Source organism: Pomacea canaliculata, linkage group LG5, assembly GCF_003073045.1.
Source record: "Pomacea canaliculata isolate SZHN2017 linkage group LG5, ASM307304v1, whole genome shotgun sequence".
Taxonomy (NCBI): domain Eukaryota; kingdom Metazoa; phylum Mollusca; class Gastropoda; order Architaenioglossa; family Ampullariidae; genus Pomacea; species Pomacea canaliculata.
The window spans coordinates 10,403,262-10,421,740 of NC_037594.1; the positions used below are offsets into that span (position 1 = coordinate 10,403,262).

At 42.7% G+C, this 18,479-nt stretch overlaps 1 protein-coding gene across 1 annotated transcript; it reads left to right on the forward strand.

Moving 5' to 3' along the window:
• Positions 1-897: 897 nt before the first annotated feature.
• LOC112565385 (homeobox protein not2-like) lies at positions 898-10,067 on the forward strand. Its single transcript, XM_025240810.1, has 3 exons — positions 898-1,936; positions 7,187-7,307; positions 7,961-10,067. Exons 1-3 carry the CDS (start codon positions 1,813-1,815, stop codon positions 8,256-8,258), a joined length of 543 nt encoding a protein of 180 aa, XP_025096595.1. The 5' UTR covers positions 898-1,812; the 3' UTR covers positions 8,259-10,067.
• The last annotated feature ends 8,412 nt before the right edge of the window (positions 10,068-18,479 follow it).

Below are 18,479 nucleotides of genomic sequence, written 5' to 3' on the forward strand. Positions count from 1 at the left end.
CATAAAAACATAGAGAATTACTTACTGTCACTGTCAATAGGCTGCTCGAAAACTAGCTAGCTTCACTCAAATGACATGTCCTGTGTTGTGGTCACAACATTTCCACAAGTCAAAATCTCTTTATCTGTAGAGACCTAGGTCAATGAGTTCACAGTAGAGGTCGACGGGATTCAAGCTCAAGTGTTTCCGAGAGGATGTGAGGAAAAGTACAGATACAGGAGTTCCTACTTCATTAAAATCTTTTCATAGTTAGGACGTTTTCATGTGTGAATTCGCACAATAAATGCGAATGTACTTTCACAAAAGAGAAAAAAAAATGACCTCTAACATTTTATATTTTAAGCAAATAGATGAACTGGAATAGACACTGAGATGTTTTGCCACGATAATAGCGAAACTTGTTACTAATTTTTGCTACAGATTGTAACAAAATGCAAATTGTAGAAATGGCACTAAGTGCAGAATAATTTAGCACGCACAATGTTACACGGAGTGATTTGGCACGCGCAATGTTACACGGCTGCCCGTCAATAAATCTTCTTACAACAAAAATGTTCTCTCGCTGCCTCCCTCCTCTCTGTGTCAAGTCCACCCTCCCGGTCGCTCCTGTTATTGATGGCCACACTTAGTTACTTTCATTTCCGACCTCTCAAGGGCCGCTCAACGGCACTCGTCAACAGCCGAGGCAAGAAAAGGCGTCAAGCCATTATCTCCACCTGCTTACCGCCCAGCCCTCGACCAGCCGCACGCCATTGGTCGTCACTCAGCACGGGTCGAGGGTCAAGGAATAATGACTCGCCGTGAGTGGTCGATTCCGCCGCAAGGACCGCCCACGACGTGGCGTTATAAAGACGCAGGGTGAGTTTATGGGTGGCGTTAGCTTGTCGATACCCGAGAACAGTTTGAAATGTACCATGGGGCAGGGAAAAGCACTGTCTTCGCTCGCCAGGCGCGCGTGGCGGCATTTTATCAACTTTACGAGCGTCATCAGCTGATGGAGTGAACGACTCCAGCTCGGAGTATGTGCAGTGTAGTGTGCGAATCTCTCTGGTAGAGTTTCTGAACGAACCGAGGCTTTTGAAATAATTAGCGAGCAAAGTTCTTGATCTTGATCATGAGATAATCAGACAGTTGTCTGCGTTTAACAATTTAACCATCAAATTTCGGGGAAGATTTTGAATAGAAAAGTTAACGGTGACTTTCAAAGAAAACGGAAGCATCGTTAAAAAAAAAATACCCCCTCTTGAAAAATTTTTTAATAGGTGACAGTGATGTGAAAATTATTAATTTAACTTTTTCTATTTTAAACGAAATTTGAAGCTCGAGTGCTTGCAGTACGAAGACTGTTTACTGGAGACTTGTATTTGTCTGGCGGATAGACAGAATAATGCAGACTGGAGGCTACCCAGACGCCGTGTCGCAGTACATGCTGTGGCCTTATATGCAGTTTTTCCATAACAAAGGTCACGATTTTACTCTTCATCCTGCATTTTTGAACACGGCCATGCCTGCCTACCCCACCTACTGCCGCAACATCGTCGGCGGCCACTCCAGCAACCTGGCGCTCTGTGTCAACAACAACAACAACCACCACCTCCACCACAACAACAACGACACTGAGTGTCCGAGTCACGACATCCACCACCATCCACTCCACCACAGCCACCCTCACAACCATCACGGGTTGTCGCCCAGAAAAGGTCGTCGTTCACGATAGACGCAATACTTCACGGAGATCGGGAGAAGAAGGAAGAGGTAAAAGATTTCTCTCCATCTTCCAGCCTGGCTACTCCACCTCCCCACCCCGCGCAGATGCAGCAGACGACACCTGAGAGCTACCTGGCTATTCGTCGACATCAAAGACTCCTGGGATCAGCTCACCCTTACTACGAAAAATCTGCGACAGCAGCTGGTGGACTCAAGTCGTCTGCGAAAGGTATGAACATCTCCATCTTCCTTTTACCTGGGTATCGATGCTGTTCGCTCGGTTTGGTGGTTTTATACGGCGGTCACATACAAAAGTTGCATGTTTACTTAATTGACAGTATGTGTCCGGATAAGAAGTGCCTTTAGCCTGTTAATAGGAAAACTAAAACCACTCGGGTACACACCTGTCATTTAATACCACACCTTGTGGTTCGCGAGCTGTGTGGTCGAGAGTCGTGTTCAGTTTTATTACTGAACGTAGTCCCTTCGATTAGGTTCAATTTTCTGTATTCTTGATGAATGCACCATCTGCTGCGAAATTTAATCTCATCTCTCGCCACTTTTTAAAAAAAAAAGTACTGATCACTTTCTTTGCCTCTTACCTATTCCCCAGCCTCCTGCTCGCGGACAGTCACTTCGTGTTTCCCTTTCTTCATCCTTTGTCGTAAATTAGTTCCACTCTCAGTAACGGCTCTTAGTGTTTTAGCAACGGGATAAGATCGTCGATGACATCGTGGATGACATTTCAGACATTGTCGTCTGCAGAAGGTATACCACTATGATCTCACGAAGACTTTAATAATTCCACATCATGTCATGGCCGTGCTTTCTAACATTCGTTGCTAATGATAATCTTTCTTTGCTTATCTTGCGAACGTTGTCTTAAAAAAAAAACAACCCTTCATTAGAAAGATTTAAATGCGATAAAAATTACCATGTGTATCGCAGTTTAACATTTCCAACCTGTTAACAAAATAACTGATATACATTCTGATAAATAAAAGTAACTTCCTTGGGGTGATATAACAAGACATAAATATTGTTGGAATGTAAAGTTGTCTTTATGTCGTCTTTCAACATTGTTATACTCATGACGATAAACAGGTGCGACCGCTATGAGCAAAATGATTATCTCAGGTACCCCGGGTAGAACAGGTGATGTTGCTTGCCGCTCTCTAGCCAGTCGTGACCCACCCCTCCCCGGAGGCGGTCGATTTCAGGTGACTAATGAAAGGAAAATATTTTGTCATTACTGACAACAGACCGCCCCTACCACCTGCGGAGTTCTATGTTTGAAGAAGTTCGCATTATTTTCACCTGAAAACAGCCACAAGTCACATAAAATAGAAACTGCACGGAGGGACTCATTAATATGAAGTTTTGCTGGATTTAATTAGTTCCCTATGTTTGTGCTCTTCGTTAGTAAAAATTTTAACAGTAGTGAAGTCTTCTCAAAGATACATTCGGGTTTATCTGGGTGACCAATTGGTTATTTTTGTGCCCTTCACTCCTTTTTCTTACAAACAATTGTTTACATAATCATGCGAGAGGAAAACAGCAGCAGGAGCAGGAGAAAAAAATGTTCTTTAAAAAAAATTCTGTTAGTATTAATTTTTGTAAGTGAAATTATTTTCAGTTTTCAGGCAGATCAGTTAGAATTTTATTACTACTTATTTTTTAACTTCTCCTTCAGATTAATACTGTTTATAGAAAACGTCGTGAAGTTGTCGGTATAATTCCCAGAGATAAATGTTCTAGTCAACATGCTGAGTGACTGCGACTTGTCTTTAAAATGTTTTGCTGTGTCTTATTAAATTTTGTCATGTCATGTTACATTTTATAATGTGCTTTGGCTCTGATTTGATCGCTTTAACACCGCTTTTGGTTCGTCTTTAAGGCCCCTTTACCCTAGACCAGTGGTTCTTAACTTTGTTTGAGGTACCGAACCCACAAGTTTCACATGCACATTCACCGAACCCTTCTTTTGTGTCATCACTAATTGCGGATGTGTCTTGACCTCCGTGGCGGAGGCTCCGCCGAACCCATGAGACCGACTCACTGAACCCGAGAGTTCGATCGAACCCAGGTTAAGAACCACTGCCCTAGACATATTACAAACCCTAATTGCCTTCGTATCCTCGAAGTAACTGAGGAGCTTGAGACAGTTTAAACATTTTCAACCTGTCGATGTTTCACTCCGATGCGAGCGCCATTGTCTGTTTGAATCACTTCAGTGAAAAGTGTAAGAAAGGGTAAAAAGGAAAATCAGAGAATATCTACTAAATTCTTTGTTTGATATATGATTGTCTTTACTTTTAGCATTTTACCTACGCCTTTGATTTTTATGTCTTGTTTTCTTTTGTTTTTCCTGGACAGAAATAATTAATACTAAGCTAAAATTAAACCCTTTAACTTTTTAATTCTTGGAACTTTTTTAAACACTTCTTCACTTTGTACACATCCCTTATATCAATATATAATGCATGCAGAGCCTCTACTTGTAAGAAATTGTACATTCCCATTCTTTCATAAATATGGTTCGGAAATGCACAATATCTATATTCACGATATTCTAGCCTGCATTCAAAGATATTTCAACAGACCTTACAAGAAGCAACATTACCTAGAAGCTAAATGACGACGACGATGATGATAATTATTATTACAACAACAACTATTATTATTATTATTATTATTATTATTATTATTATTAAAATGAAATTAATCTGCTTTGCTTCACGGGGGTTGAAGTGGCCGGGCAATGGAATTCTCACAGGTGCGTTATTTCTGATCACTCCTGATAGGTATCATAATCTGCGATCTCGTTTCTGCTCTATCGTGATTTTTTCTCTCTCCCTTTTACCAAGCTCAGGACACAACCTGTGCATTAGGGAAACTCAGACTCGCCATCAGACCACACACGCGCTGAAAAGAAGCGACAAGCGAACAGCAAACTGCACGTGTGGTCTAAAAGTAAACCCACAAACACGCGCCTGCGCCTCGCTCCCCCCTTTTCCTCCTTTGCGCGATGCGGCGTGTTTAGCTGGGGAAATGATGTGTTGATGTTTTCTGTCATCGGCAGCAAAAAGAGGCGGGGAACTGTATCAAAAGTTCATTAATTCTCTCCGCGCGCCGCCAGCAGCCGCCAAACCTCGACAGAAAGTCATTTCCGTAGTCCAGGAGCGATGATGCATGGGTAACAACCTATACAGCTACATCTGTATCTCTTTCTGTATCGATGTATGATCAGAGGTCCTTGAGGTCCTATTTGACACGAGTGACTATTTTGGTCATCAATTGAAAGAATTATACGAGGGTTGCTGTGTTGTTGATAAAGAAAGAAATGCCGTTGGTCCTTACACCAGATGTAGCTGCCATTGCATGTTCCTGTGTACACGTGGTTAGGGACAGGTGTAACTATTGACATAAATAACATAATTACAGGGCGGTGGGGGGAGGGATGTACAATTTTGTAAGAAGTGTGACTGATCGAAGCCTAATTAAGAACCTTTACAAAGGGTTTGCTACTGGTGATGGGAGGGTATGTTCTTATGACACTGGTCATCTCTTGACATGTTTGCTGTGGTTGGAAGTAGTCGATATTGATTGATGTGAAAAAGCTTATTTCGAACAACGCCATTCGCTGATCGAAAATAAAAATTCCCCACAAAACCAAACTATGATATAATAACATTCTTCCTCCAATCAAAAATCATTTCAGGCTTTTGGTATTATAGAGCCTTTGTGTTCTTTGGCGACAAGATCTTCAACCACATAAAACGAAGACCTCACACAAAAAGTTGTTTTTGACTTTTGCTATATGCTGACCTCTGATCTCCCCGAGCTATCTGTCCAGTTCGCTTCTTCTTTCACACCTTTTCGCTAAGACTCTCCAATGTTGTATCCTGTATCGCAGCTGAAGTGCACGTTTATAGCTGCACCGCCGGGTGAAGTAGGAGAGAAAATCGTCGACTGCGTGCAGTGGGTAGCTTCTGTACCCGCGCCACAAGTTTAATAAACTCTCTTGTTATAAGGCCTCTTGTTTCCTGCTTACAGACCACTTAGCTGAGGAGTTCACATCGTCAAACATGATTACCATTGCACTACAGGATATATGCTTCACAAGGGTACCTAATTATACCCACACTGGGACCACCCAAATGTAACACAAGTACACAGCCAGCATGCGTTGTTTCTTTTCCTGAGAAAAAAAGATTAAAATCATTTAATAATTTCCTACTCGAAAAAATGCAATGTTAGCAAAAACAAACCCAAAGGAATTAGAAATTAAAAGATGTCGCACCCCGACAAATGAGAACATTTTTCTATCATTGATTTTTTTTTTTTTATCCGCCAACCATTCCTTCACATCACATCGACTATCATCATTGTCGTCGTCTTCATCATCATCATCTTTTTTTTTTTTGGTTTTCTTTTTGCATCTTCGGTAAAGCGAAAAAAATGCATTAAATTTAATAATTATACATGTTGGAAATTATATTGTTGCAATGTTCGTAGGATGAAGACAGGTAAAATAAATCTTATGAAGGGGGATAGCTCACACACTCACTCACGCGCACACACACACCCACACACGCACGTGAGCGCGCGAAGAAAACCTCAGACAAACGAAAAGTGAGACAGATTTCAAAGTGTTTCTTTAATGGGTAAATGTCCGACAAAAGATCAACGAATGATTCACTCCTTACTGTTTACAAAATCCCCATACAGGTCTTATTAATTTTTTCGGCAACATCAAAGGCGATGCTATCTGCAAATCACGTGTGGAATTTTGTGCACACGATAGCGTGTCCAAACACAAGCCTGCAGATAAATTAACTGCCCCTGATTTCTCCACCTTGCCTCGCTGTCTATGCATTTGTCTCCCCGCTATCGCAAAAGCCTACATGAAAAGGTAATCAGAACTAAAAACAAGCAGCAGATGGCTGACAGACCCTAGATAAGTCAGTGCTATAGTCTCAGAAAAGCACTCGCAGGTGTGCCGGTGCATGAGCGCGTGCGTGCGTGTGTGCGTGAGAGAGAGAATCATTTATAAAACTTTTTTTTTTCTTTTTCGAAGAAATGAGAAGGATCCACTGAAACATGGAGTGTTACATTTATTTGTACTTTTTTCAGGACAGGCTTAAAAATGATTTGTACAGTATGCGACAAACTGAGGAAGGACGGAAAACAACGTTTGAATGGAAGAAAAACAAACAAAGCAAAGGGAAGACAAATAAAAGAAAAATTAACTAACGAAAAAAAAAGAAAGAAAAGGAGCAAAACAACAAAAAACAAACAAACAAACGAAAACAAAGAAAAAAACGAAATAAAAATAAAATTTTAAATAGTAACCAAAGACAGAAAAAAATTAAACAATAAAAAAACGAAAGAAAGAAATGAAAGAATAAACAAGAAAGGAAAGAAACAAGGATGAGAGGAAGGAGGGATGTTGATGTCGTGGCTTTGTCATGTTCAGGTTGCTCTGAGCGGAAGTCGTCAGGGAAAGGCAAGCGAGTCCGCACCATCTTCACACCTGAGCAACTGGAGCGTCTGGAGGCGGAGTTTGAAAGACAGCAGTACATGGTGGGCACAGAAAGGTGAGATAATACCTGATAATACTACTGTAGTCACTATATAGTCGGCATAGCACTGAGAATGTACGAGTCTGCGGGTAGAGAAGACTGCGAGATAGTACTAGTCAGTATATAGTAGTCCAGGAGAGTGAGATTAATCGAACAACTATATGATTTAATAAATTAATTAATAAATCTGTATATTAACAACTAAATCTTGTTTATACCGTGGAATATGGAACAAATCATTTTAGAAATAAACTGAAAGCTTTTCTGGATAAAAGCACTTAACTGGACGCAAGTTAAGTAATATTTAATAGTTGACATCTAGTAATATTATTAAATTAATGAAGATAAATTAGTAACATATTTAGCTTCGATAGCATCTTGATTTTATCAAGTGTTGCATGAGAAACACGAAATAGAACTTAAAAAAGTACTTTATTAACTCATTATTTTATTTGTTATTTTTGTCTTCTGTTACTATCTGTAAACAATTTGTGTCTAACTTTATGAAAGTGTTTTCAAAATGACCACATGTGCATTGCAGAATCTAACAGAAGGAACTTAAAATAATTCTTTTATTTATCCATCTATGTGTATGGTTGCTATCTACCTAACATATACATAAATACAAACGTGAAATCACACTTTGTATTGCTTCTCGCTGTGCGCAGGTATTACCTGGCGGCCTCCTTGAGTCTGACAGAGGCCCAGGTGAAGGTGTGGTTCCAGAATCGCCGCATCAAGTGGCGCAAACAGACTCTGGAGCAGCATCAGGCGCGACTGGCCTCCATGTACTCCAGCGCTGGGGCCAGCGACAGCGACGACGACGAAGAGGATAGCGCGGAGGAAAAGGACGACGAGGGATTATTGCAGCTCCGGACCCAGAGTTCCGCGTGTCCTGGCCCACACGACCCAGGCTCGAGGAAGCCAACGGCGAGGATTTTGTTAACAGCTAGGTCACAGAAGTGAACACTGCCGGGCTGAGCGTTCACAGCTAGCGTACGTAGAGAGAACATGGCTGGTCACAGCTAGGTCACGGCACTGGAGTGAGCGTTCATAGCTAGCTCACACGGCTGGCGTGACTGTTCACAGGTAGGTCAAGTAGAGTGAACACAAGACCGAGATGCCTGCTCAAAGAGAATGAATGGCAGATCAGATTGACTGTTCACAGATAGGCCACTTAGAGGTGAACAAGCTGTTGTGACATTATTCACAGCTGAGCTACATCAAGTGCGCTGTGCTCGTATAGAGACGGGGGATAGCTTTTGTAGTCAAAGCTGCCGGGTATGTAACAGACATGTGCTGTTTGTCAACAAGTATGTTCTGGAACTGCACGGTCAGGTTTCTGGAACTGGCAAGTCTCTGTGACCAGGTTTCGTGCCATGTTTGTCTCATGCTACAATCTCCTCGCTCGCTAGGTTCTGTCAATTCGCAAACTAGTGTCCTCGCCGGGGGGTATGAATACAGTGTGGGGGTAAGACAACCGAATGTCACGAGGGGAGAGACCAAACCACCCCTCCAAGCACCATGACTGTCATGTGTAAAGCACTTGTCGATGCGGTCAGTGGGAGGCCACGCAGACACCGGCTCAAAACTGCTATCAAATACTTTTTATTACTTTTTAAATACTGTTTTTACATTGTTCTCTTCTTCGTTCACATGTACTTAAGTTCACAGCAGCGAAGAGAACATCGATGGCCATGTACATGTGGCCAAGCAGTCGTGGCATGTACATCTGATTGTGTGTTGTCATTCACCATAAGATGCAGATGTTGAATACCACTCTCTCTTGACTGCACGAGCGAACGTGACATGATGCTCGTGAAACAAAGTCACGTGCAAGTTCAGAAATACGGAAAACTCGCTGGGCGCTGAACGTAGACCTGTCTTTGGTGTGCATGCTGTGGTTAGAATAATTATGAATCAGTTGTTGTGTAGCGGTAACAGTGGCTAAATGTTGTTTTATATACATATAATACGCTGGAGGCTAGCCAGGTGTTATGTAACTAGAGTCTAGGCAGGTTGCTGCTTGTTAATCGAGTGTTTGCATCGACTATAGGCCTCACAGCCCAGATCTTAGAAAGAGTGAAGGAGAGCAGGAATGTGTGAGTGTGAGAGAGAGAGAGAGCGAATGAAAGCAAGAAAACAAGAAAGAATGCTATAAGAACTTGTTACAGTATTGGAGTGTTTTGATGCTTAACAGTAAAAGTGTTAACCAAAGTAAAAAGAAACGCTTTGCAATTCAATGAATTTTGTTGCTTTCTTCCCACGTGTGTGTATGTTTATGTACTACAATACATATATATATATGCGTGTTTTGTACATGCGCTCGTGTATGTGTGTGTGGTGTTGGGTGCACTCGCACGTTACTATATAGAACGCGCCAAGTAGACCACGCACGCGCACACCGTCGATCGTCCGATCCGTCTATTTACTCTTCACAAAGAAACCACGCCTGAGCGACTATAAGTTCACCCTTGCGCCAGGTATTTAGGGGTACCTCGAGGCTTCTCCGTGCAAACAAATGATACCATTACTGAGACCACTGTCACCTACTTGCCACCACTCTAAACCCTCTTTCTTCACTCTCTCTCTCTGGACTGAAGAATGCCCTTAGGAGAGATGTCTCGTAGCTGAAAGTTAATCAGCCACTCAGAGAATTCTTTGTCCCAAAAAGGCGAGTTTACAGGAGGAGAACGCGCTGTTGGGAAGCTTGCTAAATGAAGTGGTCAGTCCCTGACAATGAAACCAACGGCCTTCACCCAGCGGCCACATGAAGACGACCTTCGCTGGTCATGCTGGTGTTTCCTCCCTCCCACCTTCACCATCCCTCGGTTCCCGGGTCGCCGTGAACCATGATGTGGCCAGCTTCGCTGCTGGACAAAATGAAGAGAAAACATCCCTTCAGTAAAAAGAAGAGCCGATCACAAAGGGGCTACTAACTAACCGCGAGAGACCACCTGGGTGGACATGAACATAGTGGGTACCCGAGCACCTGAACCGTATCAAAAGTGCAGACACCAACAGGTACGGGTGGGCGGTGATGATCCTCTGCTTTGTCAGACTCGGAGTTACATTGAGTGTGCAGGGCCTAGCAGACAGGCAGCCACCTGTCTTTGTCTGGATTTTACCTGTCTTCCCAGTCGTCTGCTCACCCCTGTGCTTTACCGTCAGGTGAATAACAAACATTAATAGACATTGCTCGGCCTTGGACAGGTGGCAGGGATGTGGATGCGGGGTGTTTACAAATTATACATACATCAGTATTTAAAAAGTACAGAGTATACTACTAATAATAGTAATGCTGGTAAGAAGGGAGCAGCACACGATATACGTGGTGCATTGTGGGAAATTAGCCGGTAATTTGTAATGGCAGATAGCGATGCTCCCTCGCTGCTGAAGCTGGGTCCAGGAAACAATGGCGCTGTAGCTCTGTGCCCTCCACTTCCTTTGATGTCAAGTGCACGCCGCGTGTTGCGCGCAGGCCCGAAAATTAACAAGTTCTGAGGAAAATAAACTGTTTAGGGAGGAGAACTTTGCAAGGCTGCAACAGTCCCGCACTTGATGGAAAGAAAATATTTAGCTCTCGTTGGCTTAATGCTGCAGTTGCTCGGTCTCGTGTTGAACATTTGTTACGAAAGACGCATTCAACATCTCCATCCAAGATGTCGCCTCAGACTGGTTGACATAGTGTGTTGTCAAGTGTATGCGCGCGTGTATGCGTGTGTCTGTGGGTGCGCGCGTGCAGGGATGCACGTGTGTATGTATGTGCGTGCGTGCGTGAAAGAGAAAGAGATGGACACTAAGATGAAGTGGGAGAGACAGACTGATACAGAGACAAAACTACGGAAACTTGGGGCAAAGAAAGCGCGGTATAGTGGATAAAGAGAACTCATCAACTCCTTTCTTTCATTCGAGTTTCTTGTCCTTAGATTTACTCTTTTTATTCTTTTTTTTTTCCCCAGCTCATTTCTTCCCGTTCCCCTCTGCTCCGCACATTCGTTTAGCACAAATTCTTTTCTTTCTTTCATTTAAAGCTGTTTACAAATTAAAAATAATCTAGGCATCAAAGACTGTCGGGTATTTTTTTTTTCTTCCTTTTTTTTTATGTCAGCATGTAAACTCTGAACGGCCGAGGACATGCTGCAGGGTGTAATGACGACAGATCACCGGCAGTTAACAGCTACCACGATCTACCCACATCCATGTAGGACGGGGTCAGCTCACAGGCTGTCTTGTGCTCAGCGACTTCTGTTTTGTTCCCTTCCTCCAACAGCAGTGAAATAACGATGTGTTTAAAGTCTGTGACCGGATTCAGACCGAGTAATGAGGAAAGTGTAACCGGGGATAAATGAAAAGAAGAGTAAAATTCGCTCTGTTTTTAAAATAAAACATATCCGTCAACAGACGAGGACTGTAAAATATATTCTAAAAAATCTTTTGAGTTTATTTTTGAGTGGAATATAATTACAGGTTAGACATGCACATTTTCATACATTATAAAACTACTGAAATAAAACGATTTTAATCATACTAAATGAAACATTAACGGACGAAGGAAGAATCCTTCCTCCTCCCTCCCCCACCTTCCCACATCCTCCATTGAACCACACCATTTTTAACCTTTTGTCTAACTTCAAAGCTAATAAATCAGCAGGTGTAACCCATTTGTACAGAAGTAACTACATACCAGCAAAGGTGACAACAAGGATGAAAGCCGCACTGACCCGGATGTGACCGCGGCCAGGTGCCAACGATCATCGTCTTCACGCGAGGACATGGTGCGCGGCACCGAGTTGTCACAACTCTCGAAGACTCGAACAAAAGGTTCTCGATTGTTCTCTTTTCTGAAATATGAAGAGAGGCGAATTAACATTTCTCTCTGATATAACAAATCACGTTTATCTTTGGTATCGCCACACATGCTGCTGCTTATAGTAGTCTCACTAGTCTTGTGTTGTTATTTCTACAAGATGTAAGAAGTGGGTGCAGAACTGCCGGCGAAACGATCCGTTGGGCCAGCCGGCACTGTACTTGCATGCAAACTGTGCTGTCTGTTCTGACTATTTTAAACAAAGTTATTTCATGAACCCAGTGAACAATCTTTGATACCAGTTTCTCTGTATGGAACGCGGAAAGGGAACAACAGTAAAAGACGACGCATGCTACCTCGTGCTCCTTTGTTGTGTTTTAATTGCTTGACATTTTATGTGCAATAAGTTTATTTTATTGTTTATTTTATTTATTTAATGTTTATTTACTCTAGACCTGTTTAATGCTTTTGATGCTTTATTTTATGTCATTATTTAAACAACTTTATTGTAACTCTGTGGTATGAACACTCTGGTGTATGTGTGACAATACCAAGCTTACATTTTTATTACTAAAAATTAATAACCCGGACTCATGTTTGCACTTGCCAAAAAATTTGGCACATTTTGAAATAGACTGCTACTTCTTTCTGAACGAAATATTCAGGACAACCTGTAAACTTCATCAATCTGCATAGGATTGTTATCAGCCATGCTGACAAGGACCGTTTATAAACCGGAAGTTCATAACACGATAGCTTTCTACAATTCAATATCTTTCGCTCAGCTTATAACGAAAGAGGTTGACAATGATTTGTAACCGAGTCCTCCCGAAAGTGTGACAGGGGTCGGGTCTAGGCTCTGGTGCAATTAGTCGGCTGAAGACTTCACGGACTGCAGGGTCCAGGAGCAAGCCCCGCCATTCGCGCGGGTTTATGGGAAAACCAACTGGCGATTAGAGCAGCAATTCTGAAGGAAAAACATTGGACTAGTGTAGCAGGTGCCACCTCCAGATACATGATTGTCTCGAAACATGTGCTGGCGATGAAACGGGTGATCGCCGGAAACTTCAGCGAGCCGTCAGCGATCTGCAAGTATAAATTGTTTTGGTGCAACTGGTCTTTGACAGGGATGCACTCGCAATTGTGACAGCAGCGCTCGTCGGCAGAGGCCAAACATTGCGGCCAAGATGGTAGTTGTGTGGGTAAACATCGGGCGATGGTTTTCAAGAAGATGTTGACAGTATCTTGAAATTGCTACAAAGTCTGGCAATGCCAAGCCGTTGGCTCGTTGCGAGACAAATAAAACAGAAACGGAATGAATGGGTTAGGGACGGAGGGGAAAGGAGGAGGAGTTAGGTGGGTTTCGAAAATAGCGTTGACAGTTTTGGCACGACTGGGTGCGTTTGTAAATAGGATCTGGTTGTAACAACCGATGTTGTGTTATAGAACTGGGCTGACAGTTTGCCAGCCACGGTTCTGTTTCGCAATAATGTCCCCCTTAAAAAAAAAAACAAAAAACGTTAAGGTGAACCTTCTGTTGAAAAAAGTTAATACTCTCATATATGGAGAGGAGCGTTTAATAACTGAGACAGTAAGTTCAATTAACTTAACAAATTAACTCATAAGCTATTTGAGGTTTTACAACAGAGCTCGTGCGAAAATGAGGTCAGCCTGTGCTTTACAGATAATTATCAGTATCCAACAGTTAGCCTTTGTTTAGTTGTTTACCGCCTATCTGATTAGAGATGACATCAGATGACTTTATTTCTAACATGTAATTTAACTCGACTTCCAGAACGGATATTCTTTCCTATGATTCTCTTTAAAAATAACTCGTATTGCGATAACAGCAACAATTAGCAATAGCTCTGATAAATGATTCGAACAAAGAATTATTTTTTAAAAAAAAATATATCATAGGGTTTGAATTTGAAAGGTTTTTAAATGACAGTTTCGACATGAGTTTATAAACTGTTTTAGTTTTTCTTATCGATCGTTTTGCACCTGTAGATATCCCTTTGGTTTTGTTTTTTTGTTGTTGCTGTTGTTGTTGTTTTGTTTTTTGTTTGTTTTTGTTTGTTTGTTTGTTTTTTGCATATGTGCGCATCTACACACACACAGAGAAAGAGAGAGGTACAGACAGACAGAGGGAGAAAGAGAAACCCTGCTGGCAATCTGAAGCTTTTTTAAACATTCTCCTCGCATGACACCACCACTTTATATTTATTTCTTGGAATGCACTCTAAATCAAAACTAGACACACCCAGGGTGTTTCCAAGTGGATATAAAGAAACATAAACCTGAAGTCAAGGTCTTTTCTTTGTTCAGAACTAGTCTTACTTCATTCCAGTCGTTAGGCGAGAACCGTGTCACTCTGAATGTCCATGATTTCTTTTCAAACGATGAGTGCCTGTGTGTATCTCCCTGTCGTGTCTGAGGTTTTTTGGTTGTGGTGAGCTCTCTCCTCGCCAATGCTTGGGATTCAGCCAAACGTGCTCATGGCACTCGTTGGGTTGCGCCAATCTGTCTCTCTCTATATATATATATTAGCACGCACTGAACACTGCCACGCTATCTTAAGAATGTCCACAGCTCACAGTAAGATATTTCACTGACATGAGCCCCGTGGAGCCAGACTTTAGTGGAAAAGATCGATCAGGAAACGAGTCCCGAAATGTCTGCGCCCTTGCCCACATTAAATAAAAAGAACAGTGACCAAAAAAAAAAAAAAAAAAAAGACATCTAAAGATGTTACTGTCTACCTTCTTTAATACTAAGGATGTCACAGCAGAGAGTATGAATCACTCTGGCCGGTTTTGCGGCCTTTAACATCATTCAGATTTTGAGTTCTGTGTCTGTATTGCCGGCCAGTGTGGAAACAGTGATCAAATGTCGATGTACATGAAGGCAACCGCCAGGAGATGTGTGTGGAAAGTAAGAGAGAGAAAGGAGGGGGGGGGCAGTGAGAGAATGATTGACAGGCTACAGGAAACCTGATTAGTTGGCTCCGCCTCACCATTGCAGCTTCCATCCGTCCTCCTAACGTCTACGGTTCCAAACTAACGGCTTCCATCCCATCCCCCCCCCCCTTTCTCCCTTCCCAGAATGCATGGAGCACAAGCAGAAGTCTGTCTACCAGATGAGGTCCCTACTGCAGACCGAATCTAAGGCTTGGGTAAATATTTTGTCGGTGCTAACTGCAAGCACACGGGCTGCCGGCAGGTCCGCCATTGTGCGCCTGTTGCTCCGCCGGCACTGCCGCGCAGGGGCCCTCGCCTCCATTTACTTTCCAATTACCGGCCCTTAGTCGCTCTTCAGTGCCTATCAACACCCGGCCCTGAGCCGGCAATATGAAGACTGTACCCCTTCCCCACCCCACTCCCCGTTCGTATGGTGAGGACGAAACATGCAGCCTCTAATGTACGGGGCGACTGCCACGTGTAGCTCTGTGTAGTAGGGATAGCAAACGACAGAGAGCAACATTGTGAGATGCCCCGGGGTAGTATCATTTGACAGGGTCCAAGGGCCTCGAAGAAGTCAGGATAGAATCTATTTATCCTTTTCTCTCGGTCATCAAAGTCGTGTCAGGTGGCCGATCCTCCGCTTATCTGCACTGATTATTTCCGATCTTATTAACCTGTTACCGTATGTCCGGCTACACTCGTCTCACCATGTCAGGGAAATCGCATGTCACAGCACCTTCAGCGAGTTATATATTTTCTTGATAGGTTCGTCTTTCTCTAACTTTTGTGAAAATGGGCAAGAGAAAGCAATACAAATCACTTGGTTTTAATTATTTCTACCTCTTCATGCCCAATGATGAAAAGAAAGCTCTAAACTTCACATTTTGTGTCCACCGTTAGCCCGTCACCAGAAAATAAGTGCCAGCATGTGTCCTTTAATGGGAGGATGCTTCAGCAGATCCCAAGACCTAATCAGGAACTTCCTTTCAAAAGTCTTGTAACTCTTTGCATAGTAGACAAGATGTAAACAACACAATCGATGTCTGATCCACACAGTAAAGTGCGAGTTGCTGAAACAAGCTTTGCCAAACACTTGAAGAGAAGCTCGGTGAGCGCAAAATGTCTTCTAGGCAAGCTGTTGTGGCCGTTACACTACAATTCATCTTAGCTGCCATTATTATAGTTCCTAGCAATCGTTTGGACACGGTAGATCACACCTGCGAGAAAGGGCAGTTTTACTTAGCAGGCATAGGTGGAACAGTGAGTGATGACACAATGGCAAACTGTTTGGAAATTACTGACCACCTCATGGGCCAAAGAGTAAACTTTAAAAAGGATGTTACAAACGATCTTTTCAACTATGAATTATAATGAAGAAGAGTGAAGTGGAAAGATAACTTTCAAATAATGCTCGATGGCGGCAATCATTTGACGGATCCCAGATAATGCGAGAAAAACGAGAAGTATGATGCGAGTTAGCGCCTCCTGCCAACCTCGCTCTCCCGCAGTTCCGGTCGGGCTAAGCGGACGACGACGACGACGACGACGACAACGATGATGATGGTTGAATGGGTGATGAACATTTTAATTGTCGAAATGTTGCATCACAAAAATGTTTTCTATGCTGTTTGAATTATCTCGCGGGAGCCAGATTAAGCAAAAGTTAATGGGCTAAAAAAAAGGGAGACCTAAAGTGAACGAAAATAGTGTTGCACTTTACATTAGAAACAGCAGCAGCAACAACAACAGAAGAAAAACCAATTTGAATTTTTTTTTTTTTTAAGTTTATGGTATTTGTAACATTAGAGTGATTGTTCGGTGGACACAGAAAAGATTTCCATAAGCAGTTTCCAGGGCCTGGCAAAGTCTTCCTTTCCATAAAACTAAAAGACATTTTTGAGATATATTTATTGTTTAAACCCATGGAAATAAAACTATTTTTCTCAAAGATTCAAATATCTTGTTTTAGCTGAAGTTATATGTTTGCTTTCAGCATCCCCTGACAGGCTTTTCCAGAGCCGTCTAGCGTTTAACCAACCACAAGTGTTTTTTGAAAAAAATAGAAAACGAGTGTTTATTCACGAGGGCAAAGAGGAAAATACGTGTTTATCTTGTCTGATAAGCTGCTATGATGCGCCATACTTCACGTCAGAGGGATTTTGCTGCATTGGTCCTCCATTGGGGATGCTATAGACAGCTGTTCACGATGCTTTCCAATCCCGGGGCGAAACAATCAGAACGATGTCAGCTAGCAAAATACGAAGATGTTTTGCCATTCTGCTTTTTTAATTTTTAGACCGTCGTCCTGATCAACACATAATCGAAGCCTTTCACTTTTCGAAATGGTCTCGGCCAACATTCAGCTCCGGTGAATCAAATTAGCGTCTTTTTCTGTAGCCATAATGACAGCAGCGCCGCCATAAGAAAGGCCCATAGCCCCCCACGCTTCGCGGGGCATCGACCGTTGGCTATGAATATTTGATGCGATAAATCCGTAAATACGGGTCGCCCCCAAATGCATGAAAGCGAAAATTCCATGTCTGCGATGGCAAACTTGTTAGCGAACGATTGTCAACACGGGGGGGACCTGAGCTTGCAGGCAGCGCGGCCTCCCCAGGTAAGTAGAAGAAACAAAAGTGAAGTCTGTATGGTCCCCCGTTCGCCACACCTGCCTGCTTCTCACAGGAGACGAGGAAGCGAGTCACCGCACGCAGCAGCCACCCAGCACTTGAGAGATAAAGAAGCAAGAACCGTGGCGTCTTCAGTCTTTTCACCAGCACGTAACAAAGGTCTGTTGTCGAGGTCGTCCGCAACACGGAGGAAGCGCCTCGGAATAACAGGCAGAAAAACAGGCGTCAAACTCAGCAACAAATTATGACTCCTCAGAAGGTAGAATAAAATATAAGCCTTATGACCAGTTAGTAAAACAAACATGAGCATACTGGTATACTATAGACGGCAGAGATTGCGTACATTGACTGACTCATTCGCTCGCTCAGTCACTCCTTCGCTATATCGATTCCTCCCTCTTTCCTTGTAGCTTTGAATTCCGAAGTCTAAAACCTACAGTAAAACTGTTTATTCTCAAGATATGTATTGAGTGCCTGCCTACACAGTTCTACGGACAATCAATACCATTTAACTTGCAGCTTGGTATTAAAAAAAAAAAAAAAGACAGTCACATACGGACAAGGGACTTCCTCTTTGCTGCTAGGCAATGGAACTCTGCCACTCACATTTGCCACTCGGATTTCAAAGGTACATTCAAACGATATCTGAAAACATATCTCTTCACCCCAGGCTATTACGTCATCATCATCAACAGCTGTAGTTTTCAAGGGAAAAGTGGAGGGAATGAGTTTGTTGATGTTTGCACTCACGTCGGCTAAAATGTCTTCTGATGATCAGTGTGTC